This window comes from Pollachius pollachius, assembly GCF_949987615.1.
Source record: "Pollachius pollachius genome assembly, chromosome: 2".
NCBI classification, from domain to species: Eukaryota; Metazoa; Chordata; class Actinopteri; order Gadiformes; family Gadidae; genus Pollachius; species Pollachius pollachius.
In genome coordinates this window covers 43,292,955-43,315,302 of record NC_136935.1, presented here as the reverse complement: position 1 = coordinate 43,315,302, position 22,348 = coordinate 43,292,955, and the positions used below count along the sequence as shown (strand labels likewise).

General features: G+C 45.0%; 3 protein-coding genes and 1 long non-coding RNA gene across 6 annotated transcripts in view; 3 read left to right on the top strand and 1 right to left on the bottom strand.

Moving 5' to 3' along the window:
• LOC307070832 (protein disulfide-isomerase) overlaps positions 1 to 22,348 on the top strand; it is a gene marked incomplete at its 5' end in the record, with an annotated part of 165,474 nt that overhangs the window by 139,451 nt on the left and 3,675 nt on the right. The gene's annotated exons all lie outside the window — the stretch shown is intronic.
• LOC307071977 lies at positions 1,333 to 6,420 on the top strand. 3 transcript variants are annotated; one of them, XR_013811651.1, is made up of 18 exons: positions 1,333 to 1,500; positions 1,834 to 1,894; positions 2,097 to 2,171; positions 2,370 to 2,456; positions 2,663 to 2,715; positions 2,917 to 2,993; positions 3,190 to 3,266; positions 3,467 to 3,542; positions 3,744 to 3,820; positions 4,018 to 4,086; positions 4,274 to 4,355; positions 4,548 to 4,619; positions 4,815 to 4,899; positions 5,092 to 5,174; positions 5,392 to 5,469; positions 5,656 to 5,690; positions 5,885 to 5,969; positions 6,158 to 6,420. It is a non-coding gene; the product is annotated as an uncharacterized lncRNA (long non-coding RNA). The 3 variants fall into 3 exon arrangements; XR_013811652.1 differs by having other exon boundaries at positions 2,367 to 2,456; XR_013811653.1 differs by having other exon boundaries at positions 2,367 to 2,456; positions 3,187 to 3,266.
• Positions 6,793 to 8,433, top strand: gng13a (guanine nucleotide binding protein (G protein), gamma 13a). Its single transcript, XM_079758513.1, has 3 exons — positions 6,793 to 7,023; positions 7,853 to 7,955; positions 8,052 to 8,433. The coding sequence occupies exons 2-3, from the start codon at positions 7,858 to 7,860 to the stop codon at positions 8,155 to 8,157; spliced, it is 204 nt and encodes a 67-aa protein (XP_079614639.1). The 5' UTR covers positions 6,793 to 7,023; positions 7,853 to 7,857; the 3' UTR covers positions 8,158 to 8,433.
• chtf18 (CTF18, chromosome transmission fidelity factor 18 homolog) overlaps positions 8,611 to 22,348 on the bottom strand; it is a gene marked incomplete at its 3' end in the record, with an annotated part of 14,883 nt that continues 1,145 nt past the window's right edge. The window contains exons 4-22 of the mRNA XM_079758512.1: positions 22,030 to 22,222; positions 21,208 to 21,300; positions 20,650 to 20,702; positions 20,403 to 20,550; positions 19,959 to 20,213; positions 19,283 to 19,380; positions 19,055 to 19,178; positions 18,570 to 18,706; positions 18,346 to 18,439; positions 17,272 to 17,370; positions 17,045 to 17,175; positions 16,115 to 16,229; positions 15,556 to 15,780; positions 15,301 to 15,450; positions 14,070 to 14,200; positions 12,613 to 12,757; positions 12,364 to 12,471; positions 10,263 to 10,329; positions 8,611 to 8,732 (exon numbers count right to left, since the gene is read on the bottom strand). Of these exons, the coding sequence (XP_079614638.1) occupies positions 8,611 to 8,732; positions 10,263 to 10,329; positions 12,364 to 12,471; positions 12,613 to 12,757; positions 14,070 to 14,200; positions 15,301 to 15,450; positions 15,556 to 15,780; positions 16,115 to 16,229; positions 17,045 to 17,175; positions 17,272 to 17,370; positions 18,346 to 18,439; positions 18,570 to 18,706; positions 19,055 to 19,178; positions 19,283 to 19,380; positions 19,959 to 20,213; positions 20,403 to 20,550; positions 20,650 to 20,702; positions 21,208 to 21,300; positions 22,030 to 22,222 (2,488 nt within the window). The remainder of the gene's footprint in view (positions 8,733 to 10,262; positions 10,330 to 12,363; positions 12,472 to 12,612; positions 12,758 to 14,069; positions 14,201 to 15,300; positions 15,451 to 15,555; positions 15,781 to 16,114; positions 16,230 to 17,044; positions 17,176 to 17,271; positions 17,371 to 18,345; positions 18,440 to 18,569; positions 18,707 to 19,054; positions 19,179 to 19,282; positions 19,381 to 19,958; positions 20,214 to 20,402; positions 20,551 to 20,649; positions 20,703 to 21,207; positions 21,301 to 22,029; positions 22,223 to 22,348) is intronic.

Genomic DNA, 22,348 nt, shown 5'->3' with positions numbered 1-22,348 from the left:
TGTGTGTGTGTGTGTGTGTGCGTGTGTGTGTGTGTGTATACCTACTGATGTTGATGCCCCGCTCTCATACAATCTTACAATGGCTATTCTCATGTTCAGAATTACAATAGATGTTTTTTCAGCCATTTTCAGACACACTGATATACATGCATGCACACACAAGCACAAACACACACGCACACACACACACACTAAGAATGTGTACCATTACTTCTATACTGCTCTATTAAGATCATCATCAGAGCTACTTTCCTCTTGTTCAGTACTCAATAAACACAAATATATACAGACATACAAGCACACAAAGATTAAAACTAACATATGCTGTGTACCCTTTGTCCTGATGCAGTGAAAAGTGTTTTTAAAAAATAAACCTCTATTTCAATGCTTTATATAGTTCAGAATATAAAAATAGAATTTATGAATTTCCTGGTTATATCGGCTGTTAGAGCATCCACTAGTATCAGTTATTAAGACTGCCTCGAACATTCTCACTTCCATTTTCTCTAACCCTTCGTCCCGTGTCTCGTGTTTAGTCTGCATTTATCTGTGCCTTGGTCTATTTCTTTGATTTAATCAAATGTGTGATTGAACCAGTTGTGAATTATCTTTTTTCTTCATTCCAAAATGTATGCCAGTCTCCCTCCTATGACCAGCCCGATGTGTCCTCTGTGTCTAAAATATGGTTTAGAATTATTTTTATAGGTACACCATTGACCCTCTATTAAAGAGCCCTTCGTGACAGTGACAAACCTCCCGAGTGCTGATTTTGCGACGGCTCCGCTCTTCGGCTCCCCCGCTGGTCAGACAGTGAAACTACCACCAGTGTTAATCCCAATCAAGAGTTCACTTGTATTTTTATGCTCTTTGAAAATAAGGATATATTATATGAGAGAACGTTGGTTCCAATGTGAATAATGACAAATATAATTGCATTGAGCTGAGGTCAGCCAATTAAGCCTGTATATTTATGGTGGAGTTTTTGGATGTGCCGTGACGGACGTTGTGCCATGGTTGGGTTGTAGGTTGTGTTTCTGCTGTGATAATGCATTCCTGTACAGCTGTGATGAAAATAAATGTAAAATAAATTACGAATCCATGTGCTTTCTATTCCCATGAATGATTTTATATGTATAATATAAAGTATTTTTATTATCATTAGTGCTATTACCACTGTTCGTGTCATGGTTTGAATGCTGCTAAAGGTTGTATTATATCGTTTTTCTCTCACACAGCGGCAAAAAAAACACGAAACTTTCTGCAGACTATAGACGAAGACTATTGGTTCATTGGAAGTGTCGACGTCATCAGCCCGGAAAGAGTCTTCTATATAATCACTACCTCGCTGGATCCTCTTTCTCCTCGTTGCATCGTCTTGTGGTTTGGAAGGATACTGGTAGAACTCAAACCGCAATTAAGTGAAATAATGTTTCACTTTTGTTTTTCAAAATACCACGTAGTCTATGAAGGCTCGTATGCAGGCTTGGGACCAGTAGTATGGTGAGTTTCTGACTCGTATTATAGGCTGCGACACAATCTTTAAGATTAGGCCCAACACGTGTGGAGTTCAGCAATACGTAGAAAGCGGTTAAGGATTCATTGCACCTCTGCTGCAGACAGTAATAACGTTTAGATTCTGTCATCTATTGCAAATTTCCTTTTTGATGTTACTAGGTCGCCATATTTCCACTGAAATGCTATAGTAGCACACGTGGCATGTTTTCAAGGAAACCATTCTAAGTAGAACTCGATTTAACTTCTGTTGACTCGGCAAGTTTTGTTCAGCTTGTATAACTAGTTGATCCATAATTCTTGGACTTTGATTGTTCACAGGGCGCCGTGTCGGTGGTCGATGGCAATGGCGGGGTCCGTGGGGAAACTGCATCCAATCAAGGTAGGCCTTCTCAGAAAGACATCGTCTTGCGGTGCTTTGCCTAGCCATTGATTACAAACTTTTTATTTCTGACACCTCGTATGAGAGCTATATAGTTCCTGTGATTCTATTTTTCTTCTGAGGCCTTATCGGCACTGCTTCACTTCTTAATGTCAGATATAAGCGTTTTGGTTAACATCTTGCATGTCCACCATTTCAATAGGCTTCCAGAAGAGTGCATGTGGTAGCGAAACGCGATTCAGCGGCTAGACCTCCTAGACGCTGATGACTTACAATGGTAAGTTGAGGCAAACGTCGTCGTATGTCTATATTCATATGGAGCCACTGATGAGCCATCTTTTATTGCTGACAACTCGTATGATGGCTAGTCAATAGCACAATGCTCTGTTTTAATTTCTGAGGCTTTATCATCACCACTGGTGCATATGTTGTCACAGAATAGCCTTTTGATCACATACTGGTTCCCTTTCAGCAGCCTCGCAGACGACTACGCTTGTTGTACAGGGAAGGAGAAGCAGATCACATATTCACCACCACCTCAAGACTTGGATGTCTTACTCTAGTAAGTTGACACGTGTACTGTAGTACCTCATATTTAGCCGTTGATGACAAACTCTTTATTTCTGACACCTCGTATGAGGGCTAGTAATAGCTCTAGTGATTCTGTCTATATTCTGAGGCTCAAATCCATAACACATCCTGTCTTTGCAAATCAAAGCTTTACGGTTCACAAATCAAATCCTGATCAGATTTGTACTTCTTCCTCAGCATTCCTGGGACTGCTCCATGGGTCCAACTGGAGGTGTAGCAGCCTAGTTCTAGTAAGTTTATTTTAAAGGTTCTTCATGTGGATACCATTTGTAGCCCTTGATGACAAACTCTATATTTCTGACACCTCGTATGAGAGCTAGTAATAGCTCCTGTGATTCTGATTTTCTTCTGAGGCTCTCAGCATCACAAGTATACCTGTTAGAAAGATTTCTAGTTGAACTTGCCCTTATCCTGTTTTACATCTTCCACAGCATTCACATTGACTGCTCTGTGAGCTAAACTGGAAGAGGTAGCAAAACCTCCAGACTGCAGCTGGTGTTGTATTTTGGTAAGTTCATGCTAGTATTGTGACATTTTGTGACTGTCTCATTTAGCCAATGAGGACCACCTTTATTACTGACATCTTGTTTGATGGCTAGTCAATAGCACAATGCTCTGTTTTAATTTCTGAGGCTTTATCCATCACCACTGTTGCACATGTCACAGAATAGCCTCTTATTCACATCCTGGTTTCCTTTCAGCAGAAGACTACACTGGTTGTACTAGGAAGGAGAAGCAGATCCCATATTCACCACCTCGAGACTTGTGGTGTCTTATTCGAGTAAGTGAATGCATGTACTGTTTTACCATAATTGTTAGCCCTTGATGACAAACTCCATATTTCTGACACCTCGTATGAGAGCTAGTAATAGCTCCAGTGATTCTGTCTATACTCTGAGGCTCGTATCCGTAACACCGCTTATCCTTGCAAATCAAAGCTTTATGGTTCGCATCCTGATCAGAATTGTACTTCTTCCTCAGATTTCCCGGCACTCCTTCATTGGTCAAACTGGTGGTGTAGCGCTGGGTGGCTGCCATAAACTTCAGAATAGTTCTAGTGAGTTTATTTTAAAGGTTCTTCATGTGGATACCATTTGTAGCCCTTGATGACAAACTCTATATTTCTGACACCTCGTATGAGAGCTAGTAATGGCTCCCGTGATTCTGATTTTCTTCTGAGGCTCTTGGTATCACAAGTGTACTTTTTTAACAGTTTTCTGGATGAACTTGCCCTTATCCTGTTTTACATCTTCCACAGCATTCGCATTGGCTCTGTGAGCTAAAGTTGAAGAGGTAGCACAACCTCCAGACTGCAGTTGGTGGTGGTGTAATTTGGTAAGGTCATGCTAGTGTTGTGACATCTTTTGACAATCGGATGTAGCCGCTGATGACCACCTTTTTATCACTGACATCTCGTATGATGGCTAGTCAATAGCACAATGCTCTGTTTTAATTTCTGAGGCTTTATCATCACCACTTATACACATGTCCTAGAATGGCAGTTTGGTTAACAACCTGGTATCCTTTCACAGACAACACTTGTACAGGGAAGGAGAAGCAGATCCCACATTCACCACCTCAAGACATGATCTATTACTCTAGTAAGTTGCTGCATGTACTGCCACACATCATATGTAGCCCTTGATGACAAACTTTTTATTTCTGACACCTCGTATGAGAGCTAGTAATAGCTCCGGTGATTCTGTCTATATGCTGAGGCCCCTGTAAGCACAGTATCATCAGCTCAAAGCTTTTTTGTGAACTAATCCCATTTCACTTTTCCCTCAGCCTTTTCAAGAACCGCCGCAGGAGTTGAACCGGGTCCAGGACTTCTGCTGGCTGTAGTTTAGATCTGTGCTGATGGACTCCGGTAAGTTAATTAAAGTGACGTGAATACCATAATTTGTAGCCGCTGATGACAACCTTTTATTGCTGACACCTTGTATGATGGCTAGTCAATAGCACAATGCTCTGTTTTAATTCCTGAGGCTTTATCCATCACCACTGGTGCATATGCTGTCACAGAATAGCCTTTTGATCACGTACTGGTTCCCTTCTGCAGACGACTATGCTTGTACAGGGAAGGAGAAGCAGATCCCATATTCACCACCTCAAGACATGATCTATTACTCTAGTAAGTTGCTGCATGTACTGCCACACATCATATGTAGCCCTTGATGACAAACTCTATATTTCTGACACCTCGTATGAGAGCTAGTAATAGCTCCTGTGATTCTGATTTTCTTCTGAGGCTCATATTCATAACACAGACTGCCTTGGCAAATCAAAGCTTTATGGGCTCATCCTGATGAGATTTGTTGTACCTCAGATTTCCCAGGGCCTGCTCCGTGGGTCCAACTGGAGGTGTAGCAGCAACCAGCCGGGTGGCCACCATGGCCTGAAGCCTAGTTCTAGTAAGTTTATTTTAAAGGTTCTTCATGTGAATGCCATTTCTAGCCCTTGATGACAAACCTTTTATTTCTGACACCTCGTATGAGAGCTAGTAATAGCTCCGGTGATTCTGTCTTTATTCTGAGGCTCCCATAAGCACACTATCTTCTGTTCACAGCTTTTAGTGAACTAATTCCATTTCACTTTTCCCTCAGACTTCTCAAGGATAGCTGCTTGATGTCTAACTGGGAGCCAGACTTCTAGTGGCTGTAGTTTGGCCCTGTGCGGTTTGACTCCGGTAAGTTAATCAAAGTGATAATGTGAATACCATAATTTGTAGCCACTGATGACAACCTTTTATTGCTGACGACTCGTATGATGGCTAGTCAATAGCACAATGCTCTGTTTTAATTTCTGAGGCTTTATCCATCGCCGCTGCACATGCGGTGGTTGAAGGGGTGATGCTCATGTTGTCACAGAATAGCCTTTTGGTTCACATCCCGATTCCCTTTCAGGAGACGACTGCACTTGTGCCTGGAAGGAGAAGCAGATCCACTATTCGCCAACACCTCAATACTTGATGTCTGAGTCTAGTAAGTTGGGGCATTTACTGTCATACCTCATAGGTAGCCCTTGATGACAAACTCTTTATTTCTGACACCTCGTATGAGAGCTAGTATTGGCTCCAGTGATTCTTTCTATATTCTGAGGCTCCTATAAACTCATTATCTTCTGTTCAAAGATTTTTGGTGAACTAATCCCATTTCACTTTCCCTCAGCTGGCTGTAGTTTGGATCAGTGCTGTTTGACTCAGGTAAGCTACTTAAAGTGATGTGTATCTCATAATTTGTAGCCACTGATGACCACCTTAATTACTGACACCTTGTGTGATGGCTAGTCAATAGCACAATGCTCTGTTTTAATTTCTGAGGCTTTATCCATCACTACTGGTGCACGTTTATGTCACAGAGTAGCCTTTTAATTCACATCCTGGTTCCCTTTCCGCAGCCTTGCAGACAAATATGCTTGTACTGGGAAGGAGAGGCAGATCCAATATTCACCACCACCTCAAGACTGGTGTTGGCTTACTATAGTAAGTTAATGCATGTACTGTCATACCTCATATGTAGCCCTTGATGACAAACTCTTTATTTCTGACACCTCGTATGAGCGCTGCTGACGCAGCCCTTGATTCTACAATTTACCTGAGGCTCGATCCTAACCAGTTTGCTTCTCTTGAACTGCTATTTCCATCTATTTTAATGATCCCTCTTCCTTCAGATTAAACGCTGGGAGAGAACCAAGCAACACTTGGTGATGGCAGTGTGGAAGACCTCCAAGATGGGCTGTTCGAAAGAATTCACTGAGCATGATAAAGGGAACTGACATATTGTCGTCCCCTCTTAATGAGCGTACACATTATGGTCGTACCAGACCACCTCAGTGCTTCCTCAAAATCGCATCCTGATCTTGTAGTCATCTGCACAACTAGAATTTTCAGGAGGTGAAAGACAACACTTCTAATGTACAAATATACGAATGTACGAATGTCATGTCAAATACGAATGTCATGCCAATAAAAAAAATTAACATAAGCTTGTGCTGTTGTATATATTCTTCAATTGTCTACACTGAAAGACCTGCTTACTGGTAATTACAATTGCATTGCGGCACCTAGAATAACTCACGTTTGGGTTGAACAGAAGCCGCAACTTATCGGTCGCCGGGAAAAGCTCGTGAGTTCTCTGGGTCTTTTGGGACATGACCTCATTTGAATGCTTCCTGCCTCCAAGCCCAATGGATATCCATAGAAACTCACTCAAAAGATTTCCATAAAGGTGCGCCAGGGACCGAGCACTCGTTTGACTAACAAACCAACCCGGCTCCAGTTGCCGCCCTGCGCCTCCCCCCTCCAGTCGCTACAAAAGACGAGCGCAAGGGAGTGCCTACAGCCAGACAACTAGGACCTCCTGCACTGCCCAGCGATAGTGTACGAGTGTAGAGCGGAAAATCCCACGGAAACGAGATTGTACACAATCCCTTTAGTCTGCTCACTCGCTAGTGTCCCAGATTTTGTCCTCCATCACTCGGCTGACGGGAAAATCGAGCGGCGCAGAACAGCGGACTACTTGCCTACAGGCCTAACGGTAAACGCGCAATCTAAATTACGTAAAGGCTATTTCTAAAAATACTATGGAAGCAGATCTTTAGCTCTATTTCCGCCAAGTAAAAATGACCGTGTCGATGTTATAGATTCAACACTAAGGGGCTAGGCGGTGTTTATGGGACATCAGTACTGCCAGTCAAACGCGACAGGCCCGTGTTAAAATTGTTCTGTAGACGGCGCTTGTAAATACGGTATATGCAATCATTTGTTTGACGAACGATGCAGAGCACTCGACCCATATATATTGCAGCTGTTGTGGTTATGATTCTTTACGGCCTACGGGTTTCACTGCAAACAGCTGGAGGGGCTGGAAACGCCAGTATAATATTGGCATTCGAAACCCACGCTCTCGTATGCCAATATTATAGTGGCGTTTCCAGCGCCCCTCCAGCTGTTACCACCTCCGGTGAGCATCCGCGACCTACTTCGATCCATTAGACAAATGAGTGGGCGAGAAACCTTCTATTCGGCCTCTAATAATAAACTATCGGACCGGTTTGCCGTCGCACCACATCGCTCCACTCTGCGAGCAAGGTGCCGAGACGGGAAACGGATCGTCAATATAGACATCTTCCTTATTCTGGATTAAAAAAAATTGTTTTAACGAACGACCTTGAATTGTGTGTGTTAAAACACATATGCAAGGCTTTCACATGCAATTATAGTTTATATGAATGCATGTCTTGCATGTCAGTGATATTACATTGATACAGCCGGGCGTTGAGGCAATGCAACTACTGGGATAACTACACTGACATTTACTTATTTGAAATTTGCCTGTGATGAATGTTTGAATGTTTTGAAAACAGGCACCATGGACGAGTTAGACGTACCACAGATGAAGAGGGAGGTGGAGAGTCTTCAGTATCAGCTGGCAATCAATAGAGAAAAGTCCTCAATCACTGTCACAGAGTGAGTTTATTTCTCCCACACACACACGTACAGAAAAACACACACACTACTGCTTCTGTGCTAACGGGCCAATATGTGTGTGTGTGTGCGTTTCAGGCTTGTGAAGTGGATTGAGGGCTGTGTGTGTGACGATCCATTTCTGAACCCGGAGCTGATGAGGGCCAACCCCTGGGTGGAGAAGGGAAAGTGTGTGATCCTCTAAGGGCCGATGCAGATGCACGCAAATATAATCACGGATGCACACCTAAAGACCCCCCTCCCCCCCACACACACACACACTTTCACGATGCACTTCCTCATTCTCTTACACTGCTATGATTATTATAAATATTTATTTGGACTCCCACGAATGCTTTTTTAATTTATGCTGAGGACTGGCGGACGACCTGGCTGTATGTGTGAGTGTAGAGCGGTGCGTAGCTTTCTAGACGTTTGTGTAGTTATGGACCCACTGAGCGATGTTATCAATCAAGGTTTTTATTGGCTGTTTGTACTGTCAATCAAAATAAACACTGTTTTGAACTGAATGGGATTTTTCGTTATTTGAATAAAAGCATTAACTTCCAAACCCACATTTTTATATACATTTACACAATCTTTGCCGTGGAGAACGTCACGGGCTGGTGTGCGAACGCCGCCGGTCCAGGGACGGTCGTCAGAGCAGCTCTCTGATGAACACGTTTCTTCGGACGGCATTGGAGACGCCCTCGTTGAAGCGGAACCACACGTGGCTGTTGCCGACCGCCGTCCCCATAGACTGCTCCACGCTCTTCCCCACTGCACGCACAACACAGGCGTCACACACAACACAGGCGTCACGCACAACACAGGCGTCACGCACAACACAGGCGTCACGCACAACACAGGCGTCCACCTCTCCTGGGGCTTCACTCTCCCCCGGCCTTCCCCTCAGTGGGGTTCTGCTAACCCCCCCGTCCGCTAACCCCCAGTTTGTCAAATATATCGGGATTCGTCAGGCTCAGAGTCTAACAAATTCCTTATCGGATCTCTATTAGTACTAGAAACGTTTTGAACAGCCCCTAAATTGTCAACTGGAGCAGGGTTTGTGATTTCATTGAAGGAAAAAACTATCTATAAAATCCACAAAAACTAATTTCAAAAGATTTGATAGGATTCAGATTTGATGAGCCGATTTGGATACGTTAAAATGTTATCAAAACTCAACACTAACAGTCTTCAGACTATGTTACTATATTTAGTTGAGATGCATTGCCCTGTGGTCAGAGTATGCCTAGAGTTCAAAACAGCTTGATTTGTTATTATTCCTATGATCCCATGACTATATATATGCCTGTTTAAAGGTGTAAGAAGTTTAAGATTGCCCAACCCTAACCCTTCTATTTTAGTTCGACAATCTTCGCTTGCAAAACAAAAATGGCTTGTCAAAATAAGACAGATGTCTTTCAGATTAGTTTGTGTATAGACTGGATATTTCACACTATCAGATCCCTGATACTGATATTCAACCCGGATATTTCCTAATATGAAGGACATCGGGTGCACTCGGCGAAATATGTGTGAAACATTGTCCAATGTGCAAACAAGTTTATCTGAAATAAATCGGCGGTTGAGATTGCACTATTGAGCTATTGAGATTAGGAAGCCAAAAAGGGGGAATATGCTTTTTGCTAGTCAAACAGAATCCTCATGGTGGATATCAATCTTTGATATTTGTTTCAGACAGACGGTGTACCATCTGTCTGAAACAAACCAAATATATAAAATGTCTCTTAAATATCTCTTAAAGAGTCAATTGCATTTTACGGAAGGCTATACAATTAAAACTAAACAGGCTACAATAAGTGTGCGTGTTTTTGCGTCATCGCCTCAAGACAAGTGCGTCATCGGTTTAAGACACACCTTCAGCCAGGTATCCCTGTTTTAATGGAAATGCAAATTTTAGCCCCGCAGGAAGAGGCCTAGTCGAACAAGAGTCTGGCTAGGCCGGTATTGTATAAAGTATAATGAAAAATATATAATATAAAAAAAGAGACTACAAAAGACTGCTCAAAGAGCTATATAGTGGTACATAACCATGTAATGAAACATATTGTCATACTGTAAATACAAATGCTATCACTTCTACTTGGGAGTACAGATCCCACATTTAATGTCAGAATATTGTTATTTTCTTGATAACCGACTTAGATTAACATTAGAAGCCCTTCAAGGAATTTACACTTCCGGTTACAATCATGGAGATAAGGATATGAATATGAGACTAATAACATCATTGCATGTAGCCATTGTATGTATATATTAATAACAGACAGAAAGAACCAGTACCTGTCTCTGAGGTCAGGACTTTCTGGGGTTTGGGGGCTACAGCTCGACCAAAGAAATCCACCTCCGGCTGCAACACACACACACACACACACACACACACACACACACACACACACACACACACACACACACACACACACACACACACACACACACACACACACACAACTTTAATCAGAAACCACACAAAACTCTAGGTCGTGGCAGCAAGGTCAATTGGAAGTTATTCAAGGTTTGCATGTGTGCACAATCTACACACACACACACACACACGCACACATGTCATTAGCCCGGTTCCAGAAAGCTTGGGCATTAGGGAGGAGTGTGGACTAGCTTCTCATTACCCTGCTCTCTGGGGGCAGTGTGAGCCTCCATTAGCGAGAAGTGGAGCGGGCAGGAGGAAGCCCAGAACACGGCCCCCCCTGTTCTCCACTCACACCACTGGCCGCGTTGACGCCAGCCCACCTCTAGGGGGGCCCCATATTGACGGAATACGATACTGCCATATCTTTCATGAATATTGCGATGTTGATACTAGTTTTGTTATTCTTAATTGATGTGAAAACACAAATGTTACAGGAATATGGATCAAAATAGAATCATAAAACTTCTTAAAACACGAGGGTTTAGCACGTTCATACTCATAATGGACTGGTTCAACATGAACAAGTAAATAAGTCTACAGATAAGGACATGTTGTGCAGTATAAAAACAATATCTACAGAACAGGACACGTAAGAAATAAATAGATGTTTACAACAATAAACAAGAAATGAGAGTCGGCGACAGTGCCCAACGAGACGGGTGTGCAGCCTTCAGAAGGCGTGGGGCGCTTTACCCCTCAACTCCATGGTGGAGGTTAGGGATGATGGGTACAGAGGACTAGCATGTCAACCACACTTTACTGATCTGATGTGCCGGATCCGAACGCAGGTCTGACCCCTGCACCTGACAATACGAACCCTGTGGCTGCAGTTCCCTTTCCCCCAAAATTCTTAATTAACTTCCAAGTTAAACCGCCTGAAACGGTAGGCAGATTTTTACCAAATTTTACAAAATTGACTTGCTCGTCAGAAACTACCCGGCATTAACAATTGAAGGTCAAATGTACAGCATTATTATAGCGCTGCTGTGGTGATGCATAAAAAAAACCCCTCCACATATCCATTGAGATTTATACAGTTTGAACGTCGATATTTTTTTATTAGATAGTCAACAGAAATTTACGCTCTGAGCATCTGATCGGTGACAATGGGAACTGAAGACGTGATCACCCAGAGTGTCTGCCAGAATTCTGGCGGGCTTCGAGCAGCCGTGGGCAGCTGTCTGCCCACACTTTGCCCAGATGGCTGTCCACACACACACACACACACCGATGCAGTCCAATCAGAACGCAGGCCGGACCACCCCGCGGTGGTCTAGCTCATCGGATCACAACGTGAGCCAGACCTGCTCTGAGACGGTCCACACCTGATAGTGAATGTGTCTCACTTGCACACACTTGCATGCACACACGTCACATGGTACGCAGACTTGCGTGAGTATTTGAAACTTGGATTATGTAGCGGTTTCAAGCAGGTTCTTAATCGAACACCACTACGCCACACAGCAAACGGACGCATCGCTCCGCGACATCTCCGGAATATGGTATACTTTAATCGCAAAGTATTTTGTTGGATGTTGCGCAATGGTATTTAGCATAATCGATATCGAGTCAATATATTGTGCGACCCTGCTCACCTCCTCACTAAATCTCATCTGAGCTCAAAGGCCTCGCACCAGCTTTGTGGATGTGATCAGTTAGTCATTCAACACATTTATTAATAGTGAATGGGTATTCATTGAATATCGATAACCGTGTGAGTGAGTGAGTGAGTGAGTGCGTGAGAGAGAGAGAAATCTGGTGAATTAGTTTGAGCCCAAAGCAAATCCATGTACACCTGAACCGTGATTCACTGCGGTGACTCCTCTCTGACTCCCCCTACTGTCGCGGTCCTGCCCCTACAGCTACAGGCAGTGAGGGGAGTTGGTTCAGACCAAACACCTTCGAACCACCCCCTGTAAAACGGAATGAGTCGAGGCATGGATGCGCGTGTCTCACCCTGATCTCCACCGTGGTCTGTCGGACGATGGTTTCAAGCCTCTGTTGGTGGTTCTTTTTGGGCTTGGGATCACTGGTGCTCTTCGCTTTCTCTTTGGGCGCCTCCGTCTGCGTTGCACACATAGAAACATCAATATGGCTTCATGGAAAATATTGGATTGTATTTGTAGGAATACAATTACAATTACACAGTGTACAATTTCTTTGTATGTGAATGTGTGGGGATGGATAAAGCCAGATCAATCTAACCGCTGAAGGGTTCCTCAGCATCATCAGATGCTCGGCTCTCCTCATTTTCTCCTGCTCCATCTCTCTGCTGATCGTTTGTTTGGCCTGGTATGTGAGCTGGCGCCTGGGAGGCAGACCTGGGAACTTCACTGCCTCATCCACACGTCTGCACATGCGCACGCACACACACGAGAAAAAGGTGATTGAAAGCAGGACAACACGTGCACTATGTCAGTTGAATGTGATGGAAATGGAAAGTCCCCTTTTTTTGATGCCCAGATTTAGATTTAGAATCTGTCTCTTTCTTAATACCATAATCCTCTTACGCCAGATCCCATCTGAACTCATCCCATTCACCCACGTAATGTCCAACGCGAAACATGAAGTCATATTTGTTGTTGATGTATTAAGCATCTTTATGGCAAATAGCCAAAAAGAGTATTTTTCCATACATAGAATACATACCGATAGGATTATTATCATTGGACTTCCATCATGCCTTTTAAGTGAGTTAAGGGTGGATTAAGATCAAAGAAAAAAAGTTGGTGCACATAGAAAAAATTATGAAAAATAAAAAAATAATAAATAACAGCACTCTTCACTTTGAATATCCCGCTTTTGCGCCTGCATTTTGCAGTGAGTGGGCAAGTCGAGGTGTGCTAATGGCAACCATAACAACAACAACAACAACAACAACAACAAAGGCTCAGTGTCCCACAGGGCTAGCGTCAGAGGGTGGCGTTGTGGCGGGCCAGCGAGGGCAGGTAGACGAAGGCGTACAGCAGCAGCAGTAGCAGCAGCGCCACGGCCAGGGGCAGGCACCAGTCGTTGGTGACCAGCACGCTGTCACAGCGGGCCTGCAGGATGGAGCCGCTCTGGGCCTGACGCCGCTCCCCGGCCTGGCCCAGCATGGCTCAGCGTGATAGGCCAAGCTAGGCTAGGCTGGGCTGGTCGGGTGACGACAACAATTTCAGAAACCGGACACCGGAAGCCGAAGACCGGAGGAAAGCGCCAATCTTCTGTTTGCGTCGTTGAAGATCGGGCGTCAATCGCTACACCCCTTCTGGACGGATGTTCCTCCTGCCCGCTCCCCTCCTCTCTGGGTGGTTCCTCTTCTTGGTCTGTGCTGATGTGGAGCAACTGCTGGTTCAGATGTTGTCCTGCCTCTCTTCCAACCCTGGTAGTCCCACGACGGCGATCCCCATGCGTCTCATCTCAGCCCCACCAGTCTTCCCCGTCCAACTGGTCCAACAATAGCCCCTAGCTGGTGATTGATGTGCCGATTGCCACCTCCCCCTGCCCCAGCCATCCCCTCCTCAAACAAACACACACCAGGTGTTGAGGGGATTACTCTGTAAGCCCGCATAGAGCCTCAAATCAACCAAACGTGAAAAGAAAAACAAGCCTTGACCTCATCAACCCCAGAATCCCACATCTGCTCACAGAAAGTGTGTGCGTGCGTGTCGGTGTCCACTCACGGCTCCAGGATGTAGGTGTACTGTCCCTCCGGGGTGCGGTCCTGCCGGTAGGAGAGGTTGTAGGCCAGCATGGTGTCGATCAGATCCCTCATCTGTTCCTTCTCTCTGGTGCTGAACAGCTGAGGGTTGACCTGGAAGAGAACGTAGCACCGTGAGCAACACCAGAAGAGCCGGGGACATCGCATTTCGACATGGTCTACAAGTAAAGCAGCGAGGAGTTGGAAGTGTAAGAGGGTAAAGGGATTTATAAAGGAGTAACAAGGGTTACCTCTGATCAATTAGCAGACTCTGAGCAAAGGTGAACAGGCAAATTGTCTTAAGACACAGGTCATCAATGAACTGCACAAAGCAGGTAGGGGTGAGGGCATCTTCCTAGAGGATTCCTACATGTATGCTGCAAATATTGATTCAAACCAAGAACCTTGCAGTGGGACACATTAATCACTATACTGATTTTAGGAGTTTTTCCTCAACTTTATTTGTACCCGTGTGTTTAAACCAGGGCTGCCCAATTTGGGGCCCGATTTCATTTGGCCCGCGCCTTACCCACTGTATATATTATTGTTTTCCGCCATCAGCTCTCGGAATCTGCGCTCGCTCTCATTGAATATTATTTATTGGTGCATTTCCATTCCTGAACATAGGATAACATTGTGATACATTGATGGTAGGGTGGCGCTGTTGAGCTCCTATCCTGTTCACATCCAATCTGATGTGACAGCGAGTGAGTGAGAGGATGCAAGGACGGAGCGTGTTAATAGGCAGCGGCACACAGACAAACGCCAATTGTTTTGTCCTGTGTTACTTTGCTTATTGCACTAAAAAAATGTCTTTGTATTTGAAGATACAGGCCCAAGGCCTAGTAATGTCCCATGTCTGTCTTCAAATATTTCATAGTGCTTCAATTATATTTCTAATTGAAAGAAGATGGATTTATGATTTTTTTTAACATTAGTGTGAAGCACAATAAACAGGGTCATAAATTTTTTGAAAATGACCTTGTGATAGTGTTGATTTTGCACACGGATGCTATGTATACCCATATTTAACTTTATATACTGAACAATTTTAATTTTGGCACACGAGCCTCCCCCCGATTAAATTTTGGCCCTCCACTGGGAAGAATTTGGGCACCCCTGGTTTAAACCCATGTGCTAACGGACTGAATATAAAAGTAAATGTAAATGCAGAATGAGCCAGCCAGTGGGTCGGGTGTGGGTGTTCGGCGTACAGGACGCAGCTTGGGGCAGAGGATGTCCAGCAGGAGGGTGAGGATGTCGGCGCTGAGGCTCAGCTCACTGATCCTGCTGCGGACAGTCGGGGGGATGTCGGCCATCATGGTGGACAGAGCGTTCCTGTTGGTCTGGAGACGCGTGGAGGCCTGGGGAGGGAAAGACCGGAAATCACACAACCTTTCGCTTACATGAACTAGCTTTGTTATTTTGTGTGTTGCCTTGTGTTTGCGTTGCGTGTGCGCGTGTCGTACATCGTGCTGACTGTGGGGGTAGCTGAGGCGGGGGACGTGGGCGTGGGCGAACAGGAAGTGGAAGGTGACGGACAGGAAGGGGAGGTATCTCATGAGGGAGAAGTTCTGGCCGTGCATGATGGTTTGGTTGAGCTGGTCGGAGAAGGACAGCCACTGGAGCCCCTCACACACCAGGTGCATGTTGGGGTCCCGCGTGCGCATGGAGAGATAGTTGTCGTACAGTCCCTGCAAAAAGAGAACAGAGGAGTCAGGTTTTGAACATATGCGTGGCGCGCAACACATCTTTGATGATGCATTCATGAAGCAATCATTTTCCAGAATACGTGGAATATTCTAAGTATTTTCTTCACAACTGTGCGTGTGTGTTATGTTTTAACATTTCATTCATTCCAATCTCATCTTTCCGTCAGCAAAAAGACTAACTACATTTCTGTCCCTGGCTGGGATTAATAACTCTTTTCTTTACTTTAACCTTTCACTTCCTGCCACAATTGTATGTGTTCGTGCCACATTCCCTGTACACAAGCCCTCATGGCAACTGCGACGCGTGTCCAGTTACCTGAGAGACCTTGTCGTACTCCCCGCTGGACTGGGCTAGGAAGAGGATGTGTTGGAATCTCTGAGCTCCGCCTCCTTCGCCCAGACCCTCGTCAAACCCGGGTCCGACACGCTTCCTGAACACCAGCACAACAACACGGGGTCAGCCGGGACACGGCGGGCAGATCAAGGGGCAGGACGTGCCATAGGGCGCCTGACTCAGTTACCACTCGGGGCCACTAGGAGTATTATGGTCTGTCCATATGGGTCTTATTATGTCTCAAGCAAGCCCAAGTCTAGCGGTATGACCTAAAAACTAAATCATTTTTATGTCCTGCACCTCCCTTCCGCCTGGGACAGGAAGAGATTTACAGTATCCTGACAAGGGTACTCCCTGATTCATGGCACTGCTATTGTTGTTAAAACATGTTTTATCTGCACCTAATCAGCGAGGAAATTAGTCCTTCTCAGTTCCCATGCTTGCCCATTGACCCCATCATTTCACTACCCATATATGGCAGTGGAGCAATGCCTGAGGCCATTTCCCCTTGCAACAAGCCGGACCGAGAGCGGTCAGTGTCTTGCTGCAACAGTGTGTGTGTGTGTGTGTGTGTGTGTGTGTGTGTGTGTGTGTGTGTGTGTGTGTGTGTGTGTGTGTGTGTGTGTGTGTGTAAACGTATTTTCCACACTCTACATAAGTTTGCAGTGGAAATGCAGGACGACTACCAGGTCTATTGGTTCACACTTGTCCTCTCAGGTATAAAGTATTATTCATATCAAGTCAATTCCCAGACACTTTGAACCCAAGCATCTCACAACGTGGGGTCAGGCATCTGACACAAGGAGGCCTATAGGTATGTAGGTAGGTAGACTATGTGGCTCTATAGGTAGGTAGACTATGTGGCTCTAACTTTGAGGCCGGGCGTTGAACCCACCCCACTGGCTAATGTACCTCTTCAATCGGGGCAGCTGGAAGGTCTCCTGCCAGAGATGGAACAGGCCCTTGTTCTGGTCCTTCTGCCCCACAGCAACACTCTGCACCGTCCTAGTGTCCACCATCCTCTGACCTCGACCGTGGAGGAACTAAACACACATTCAAACAATTGATTTAAGTCCACATGAAATACAAGGACAAAAATAGTTGCGCGCACACACACGCACACACACACACACACACACCTGCAGGGTGTTGATACAGGAGCGGATGTCGTTGTCCGTCTTCTCACACAGGGCCATCAGGGTCCCCGTGTCCGCCTTCATCCCCTGCACCCGGGAGATCTGCCCACAACACACAGCATAAACAACAGGCATGTAGACAACACACTGCCATCAGAACAACACACAGCATAAACAACAGGCATTTAGACAACACACTGCCATCAGAACAACACACAGCATAAACAACAGGCATGTAGACAATACACTGCCATCAGAACAACACACAGCATAAACAACAGGCATGTAGACAACACACTTCCATCAGAACAACACACAGCATAAACAACAGGCATGTAGACAACACACTGCCATCAGAACAACACACATGTAAACAACAGGCATGTAGACAACACACTGCCATCAGAACAACACAAATGTAAACAACACCCAGCCATCAGAACACACAGCTATCAGACCAACACACAGCTATCAGACCAACACACAGCCATCAGACCAACACACAGCTATAAGACCAACACACAGCTATAAGACCAACACACAGCTATCAGACCAACACACAGCCATCAGACCAACACACAGTTATAAGACCAACACACAGCTATAATCAGACTAACACACAGCTATAAGACCAACACACAGCTATAAGACCAACACACAGCTATAAGACCAACACACAGCTATCAGACCAACACACAGCTATCAGAACAGCATACAGCTATCAGAACAAAAGTGTACCCACACACACAGCTATGATATTATCTATTTGTTGTTTCAATGTGTTTCAATGTGAAGCACTTTGAGTCTGCCTCGTGTATGAAAAGCGCCATATAAATAATTTTGCGGTGCCTTGCCTTGATAACACACATCCATCGGAAATAACGTGTACCCACAACAAATAGCTATCAGAACACGCATGTAAACAAATCACAGCTATCAGATACAGATGTACACAACCGACACAATAACATGAACCAACACAAACCACAAGTACCCACACAACACACAGCTATAAGAGCCACACACATGTAACCAGGATTAGTAATTGTTTTTTGTATTGCGTGTAGGTGAGTGTACCTCTGATAGCCTCTGTGTCAGGCGGGTGGGCTGTGTCTGGGGGAAGGCCAATAGGAAGGCTTGCAGCCTCAAAGGCCTGAGAGCTGGAACATAGCTGACAGGAAAGACAACCAATCAGATGATAATGTTTTATAGAAAGCCTCCCTATTCATCCACATTAGCCATATAAGCAATTTCCAAAAACTACAATTCCCTGCATGGACAACATTTCCAACAACTCTTACAGGTCGTTACAGATGCAGATGATTGGTCGAAGGAGGACGCCCTCCTTCTTCTTCTTCTTCTTTGTAGTTTCTCCGCCTTCCTCTCCCCCGTGTCCGTCTTTTCTGTTCAGAGTGGCCAACAGGATGTTGATGGCGGCCTGTTGAAGAAGACAGACAACCAGAGAGGAGCCGGTGAGGAACACCATCCGTCTTAACTGAAAAAATCTTGGTTCAGGTGTAATTTGTACTGGTCTAAAGGCTTAGATATGGTTCCACGTTGACGCCACGCAATGAACACGCAGGCGCTTCGACACGTCGGGTTTACGTTAGCAGACCAATCACAGCCCTTGCTGCTGCGTCGCAAGATTACAAATTTTGGGAGGCGCATGTCAGGACCTTGCGGTTAAGGCAAAGAGGGTCCGCAAGGACATAATGGGCCTGTAAACCCCCTTGCGTTGCTTCAACGTGGAACCATAACTAAGCCTTAAGAGGCTCTTGTGACGTACCGTGGGCGCACCGTCGATCTCGTCGATAATGAGGCAGTTAGGTCTCTGATTGGTCCCCAGCACCGACTTCATCTGCGTTGCCGTGTCGATGCGTCTCTGGAACACCTCGGCGCTACGGTCGTCACTATCGTGAAAAGGAAAGACATTTAAAAAAGGACACCATTTGTGTAGTTGTTTGAGAAACCTGAACTACACAAACCTATTGTGTAGCAATGTTCATCGACTTACCTGGCATTGATTTCTACCACGTTATACCCAGCATGCTTTGCGATGACATGAGCCAGGGTGGTCTTCCCTAAGCCTGGAGGGCCAGACAACATTGCCACCTACAAGTAGGAGAGAGAAATAGAGAGAATTTGATAAATACTGAAGGAAGTCACAATCAATTGTCCTGATGTCGCAGACAATCTTTTAGGGTTGTGTGGGATTATGAGCCGTAGGGAAGGGATTTCATACACAGTGTTGTGACCCTCAATGTAAATATCAGGGGACAACATTGACATTATGTTTAGCCTGCTATGTTTACCCTGCAATGAAAGCTGTGAAAAAGGTCAATGGGGTTTATCTTCAACAGTTGAGTCTATTTCCTGTGCCCTAGTACATCGAAGAAGCACATAGATAGATAGATATTAGTGTTATGAGCAACACCTGTGTTGATCCAGTCCATAGGCATGTTAACGAGTTCATACCTTTAACTGAAAGTATATTAACAAGGGTCTGCCTTGCAATGAACTGTAAGCAAGTTAACGAGTGTATACCTTTAACTAAGTATATTGACTGCTTGCCTTGAACTGTAAACATGTTAACAAGTGTAAACATGTTAACGAGTGCATACCTTAAACTATAACCCTGTTACAATTGACGTGTGTATACCTTGACTTTTAAGCATTTTACAAGTGTGTACCTTGAACTTGGGCCGTTTATGATTGTCCAGCTCCGCCTCAAGAATCTCTTCAGTTATCTGACTCTTGGTTTTGAAGGTTTTGAAGTTGGCGTTCTCAGCCGCTTGATTGGGTTTGAACTTGTTCTGATACGGGTTCTTGGCCTGGGCCGGGGCCGGGGCCTGCCTGTCAACCTGGGGAGGGCGCACCTTCCTCTCTCTCCCAAACACAACCGTGTCCCAGAGTTTCAACCACTTCAGCAAACAGCGGTTGGTAAACTATACAGAAACACACATACACCAAATAAATTACACAAAACACCCATCAATGCAAACTTCGGCCAGTATCAATGGGTTTCATGTTTCGGTTCAAGTTTTAAAACAATATTCGGGTCCTTCGCCGTATCATACATACAAAGAAAGACCTTATGATATAAATAAGATAAGACAGGCCATGGATGAACTCACGTCATCACTGAGCAGCTCTGTGTAGTGGTGGGGAGAGAACCTGTCCACCCAGAGTCGAGAACGTCGCCCTTCCTCATCCTCATTATCTTCCTCTTCCTCCTCCTCCACCTCTGGGCCACCAAACTCGCCAAACTGCTCCGTCACACCGCTGTGCACAACAACAATGGACATGAAGAATCTGCAACACCTTCAGATGTTGGTCTCATGTGTCTGAGAGAGGTGGGTGTGGTGGGAGGGAGGGCTTTACCGAGCGAGCATCTCCGACAGGCGTAGAGATTCCTCCACAGCCTGCTGATGTTGCTGTAATCAAAATGATCACAATGACATCATAAAGCACCACTTAGAAATTACAACTCAACCAATGTTCAGTGATTTACAATAAATCGTTCAAGGCATGTTTTATTTTGGAGGTAATTTAAATTAGCATTTTAAAAGGTGACATATTATACCGGCAGGTGTGAGTTTGATTAGCTGTTACAAGCCGTTTTGAAAATCTGCCTCTTCTGACATCACAATTGGGCGTGTCCACCTAGATATGCTGTATAGATCAGTCTACCAGCCTACCCAGCGGACTGAAGCCAACGTTGCTCATCTATCACGCACACTTGTGATGTCAGAAGAGGCTGACTTCAAAACGTCTTGCAACGGCTAATCACATTCTAACCCGTCGGTATAATATGTCACCTTTAAGGGACACTTCATGGGTTACATCAGTATTGTTTATGTAAGACTGTTTGTTGTGAATAAAGATTTCATGCCTTGTAAATATGGGAGGTGGTGAATGATAAAGCAGCCGGTGACTCACCCTCTCTGCCACCTGCTCCCTCAGCACGTCAAAGGGTTCTGAGAGCAGGCCCAACGAACCGTCCAAGTGTAGAGCTCTCCTGGGATCTGCCAGCTGAACCAACCAGAGGCATCATGGGTAAGCCAACAGAAGATATTGCAATACATTTACATTTAGCATACGCTTTCATCCAAAGCGACTTACAATAAGTACATTTGTCATAAGAAGGTGAAACAATATATCGCTGTCGGTACAGTAAGGATGTTCATAAAACCAAGTGCAAAGCACTAACAATCGCTAGGTTAACCCACTCCCCGTATACAACAAGATAGCTAGGATAAGATGCAACACAACTAAGTACTATAACTAAGTATGACATACAATAAGTGTGTACATTAAGTGCCAGGATGAACAACATACAATAAGTAGGAGGGGTGGGACGGGGTGGCTATTCAGAGTCTAGGTGAACTCTATAATACATACATTCATACATACATATGTTCAACAACGTGTTTAAAGTTCATATGTGGCCAATTTTCACAGGCTCGATATAAGTGATGGGGGGGGGGGGGGGGGGGGGGGGGGGGGGTCAACCATGGATCGTTCCATACAAAATAAAGGGTCTCAACATTTTGGTGAATCCCTTTATTACGTGGATATTAAGAAGTGGGTATCAAGCCAAATGTGCTAAACTGCTGAACTATTCCTTTAAGAGCACCGGTGAGCTATTAGGACAAAGATACAGGTCACCTACTAGCCTGCGTCTCCGTCAGGCCTGCCAATTGGGTCCAAGGAGCATTTCCATAGTAACCTGTGACCAGCGGCTAATTAGCAGCTAATTACCTTCCTCCCTGTGTTCTCCTTCTGCCTCAGGTAGACCCGGTTACCCGATGAGTCCGTCACGGTGATGTACTCTCCGTCCAGAGGGGGGCGTTTCAGCACACACTGCGACGCCGCTACCACGGCCGTGGCAGTTCTCTGGGGCGTCTGAGAGAATGCTGCAAACCCACTGACGTCCAACGCGGCACGGGTGGGCCTAGAAGATGCAGAACTCTACATGATTGATACTCAGTGACTGACTTCAAATAACCGAATTATGTCGCAATTATGTCATATAGTCGTTCAGACTGAACACACTTTCAGAGTAACTTATCTGTAATCA

Bases quoted from the DNA above. Each gene is read 5' to 3' on its own strand.
- gng13a (XM_079758513.1), top strand. From the start codon at position 7,858: ATGGACGAGTTAGACGTACCACAGATGAAGAGGGAGGTGGAGAGTCTT. The intron at 7,956-8,051 runs GTGAGTTTATTT...TGTGCGTTTCAG, and splicing joins TCCTCAATCACTGTCACAGA to GCTTGTGAAGTGGATTGAGG.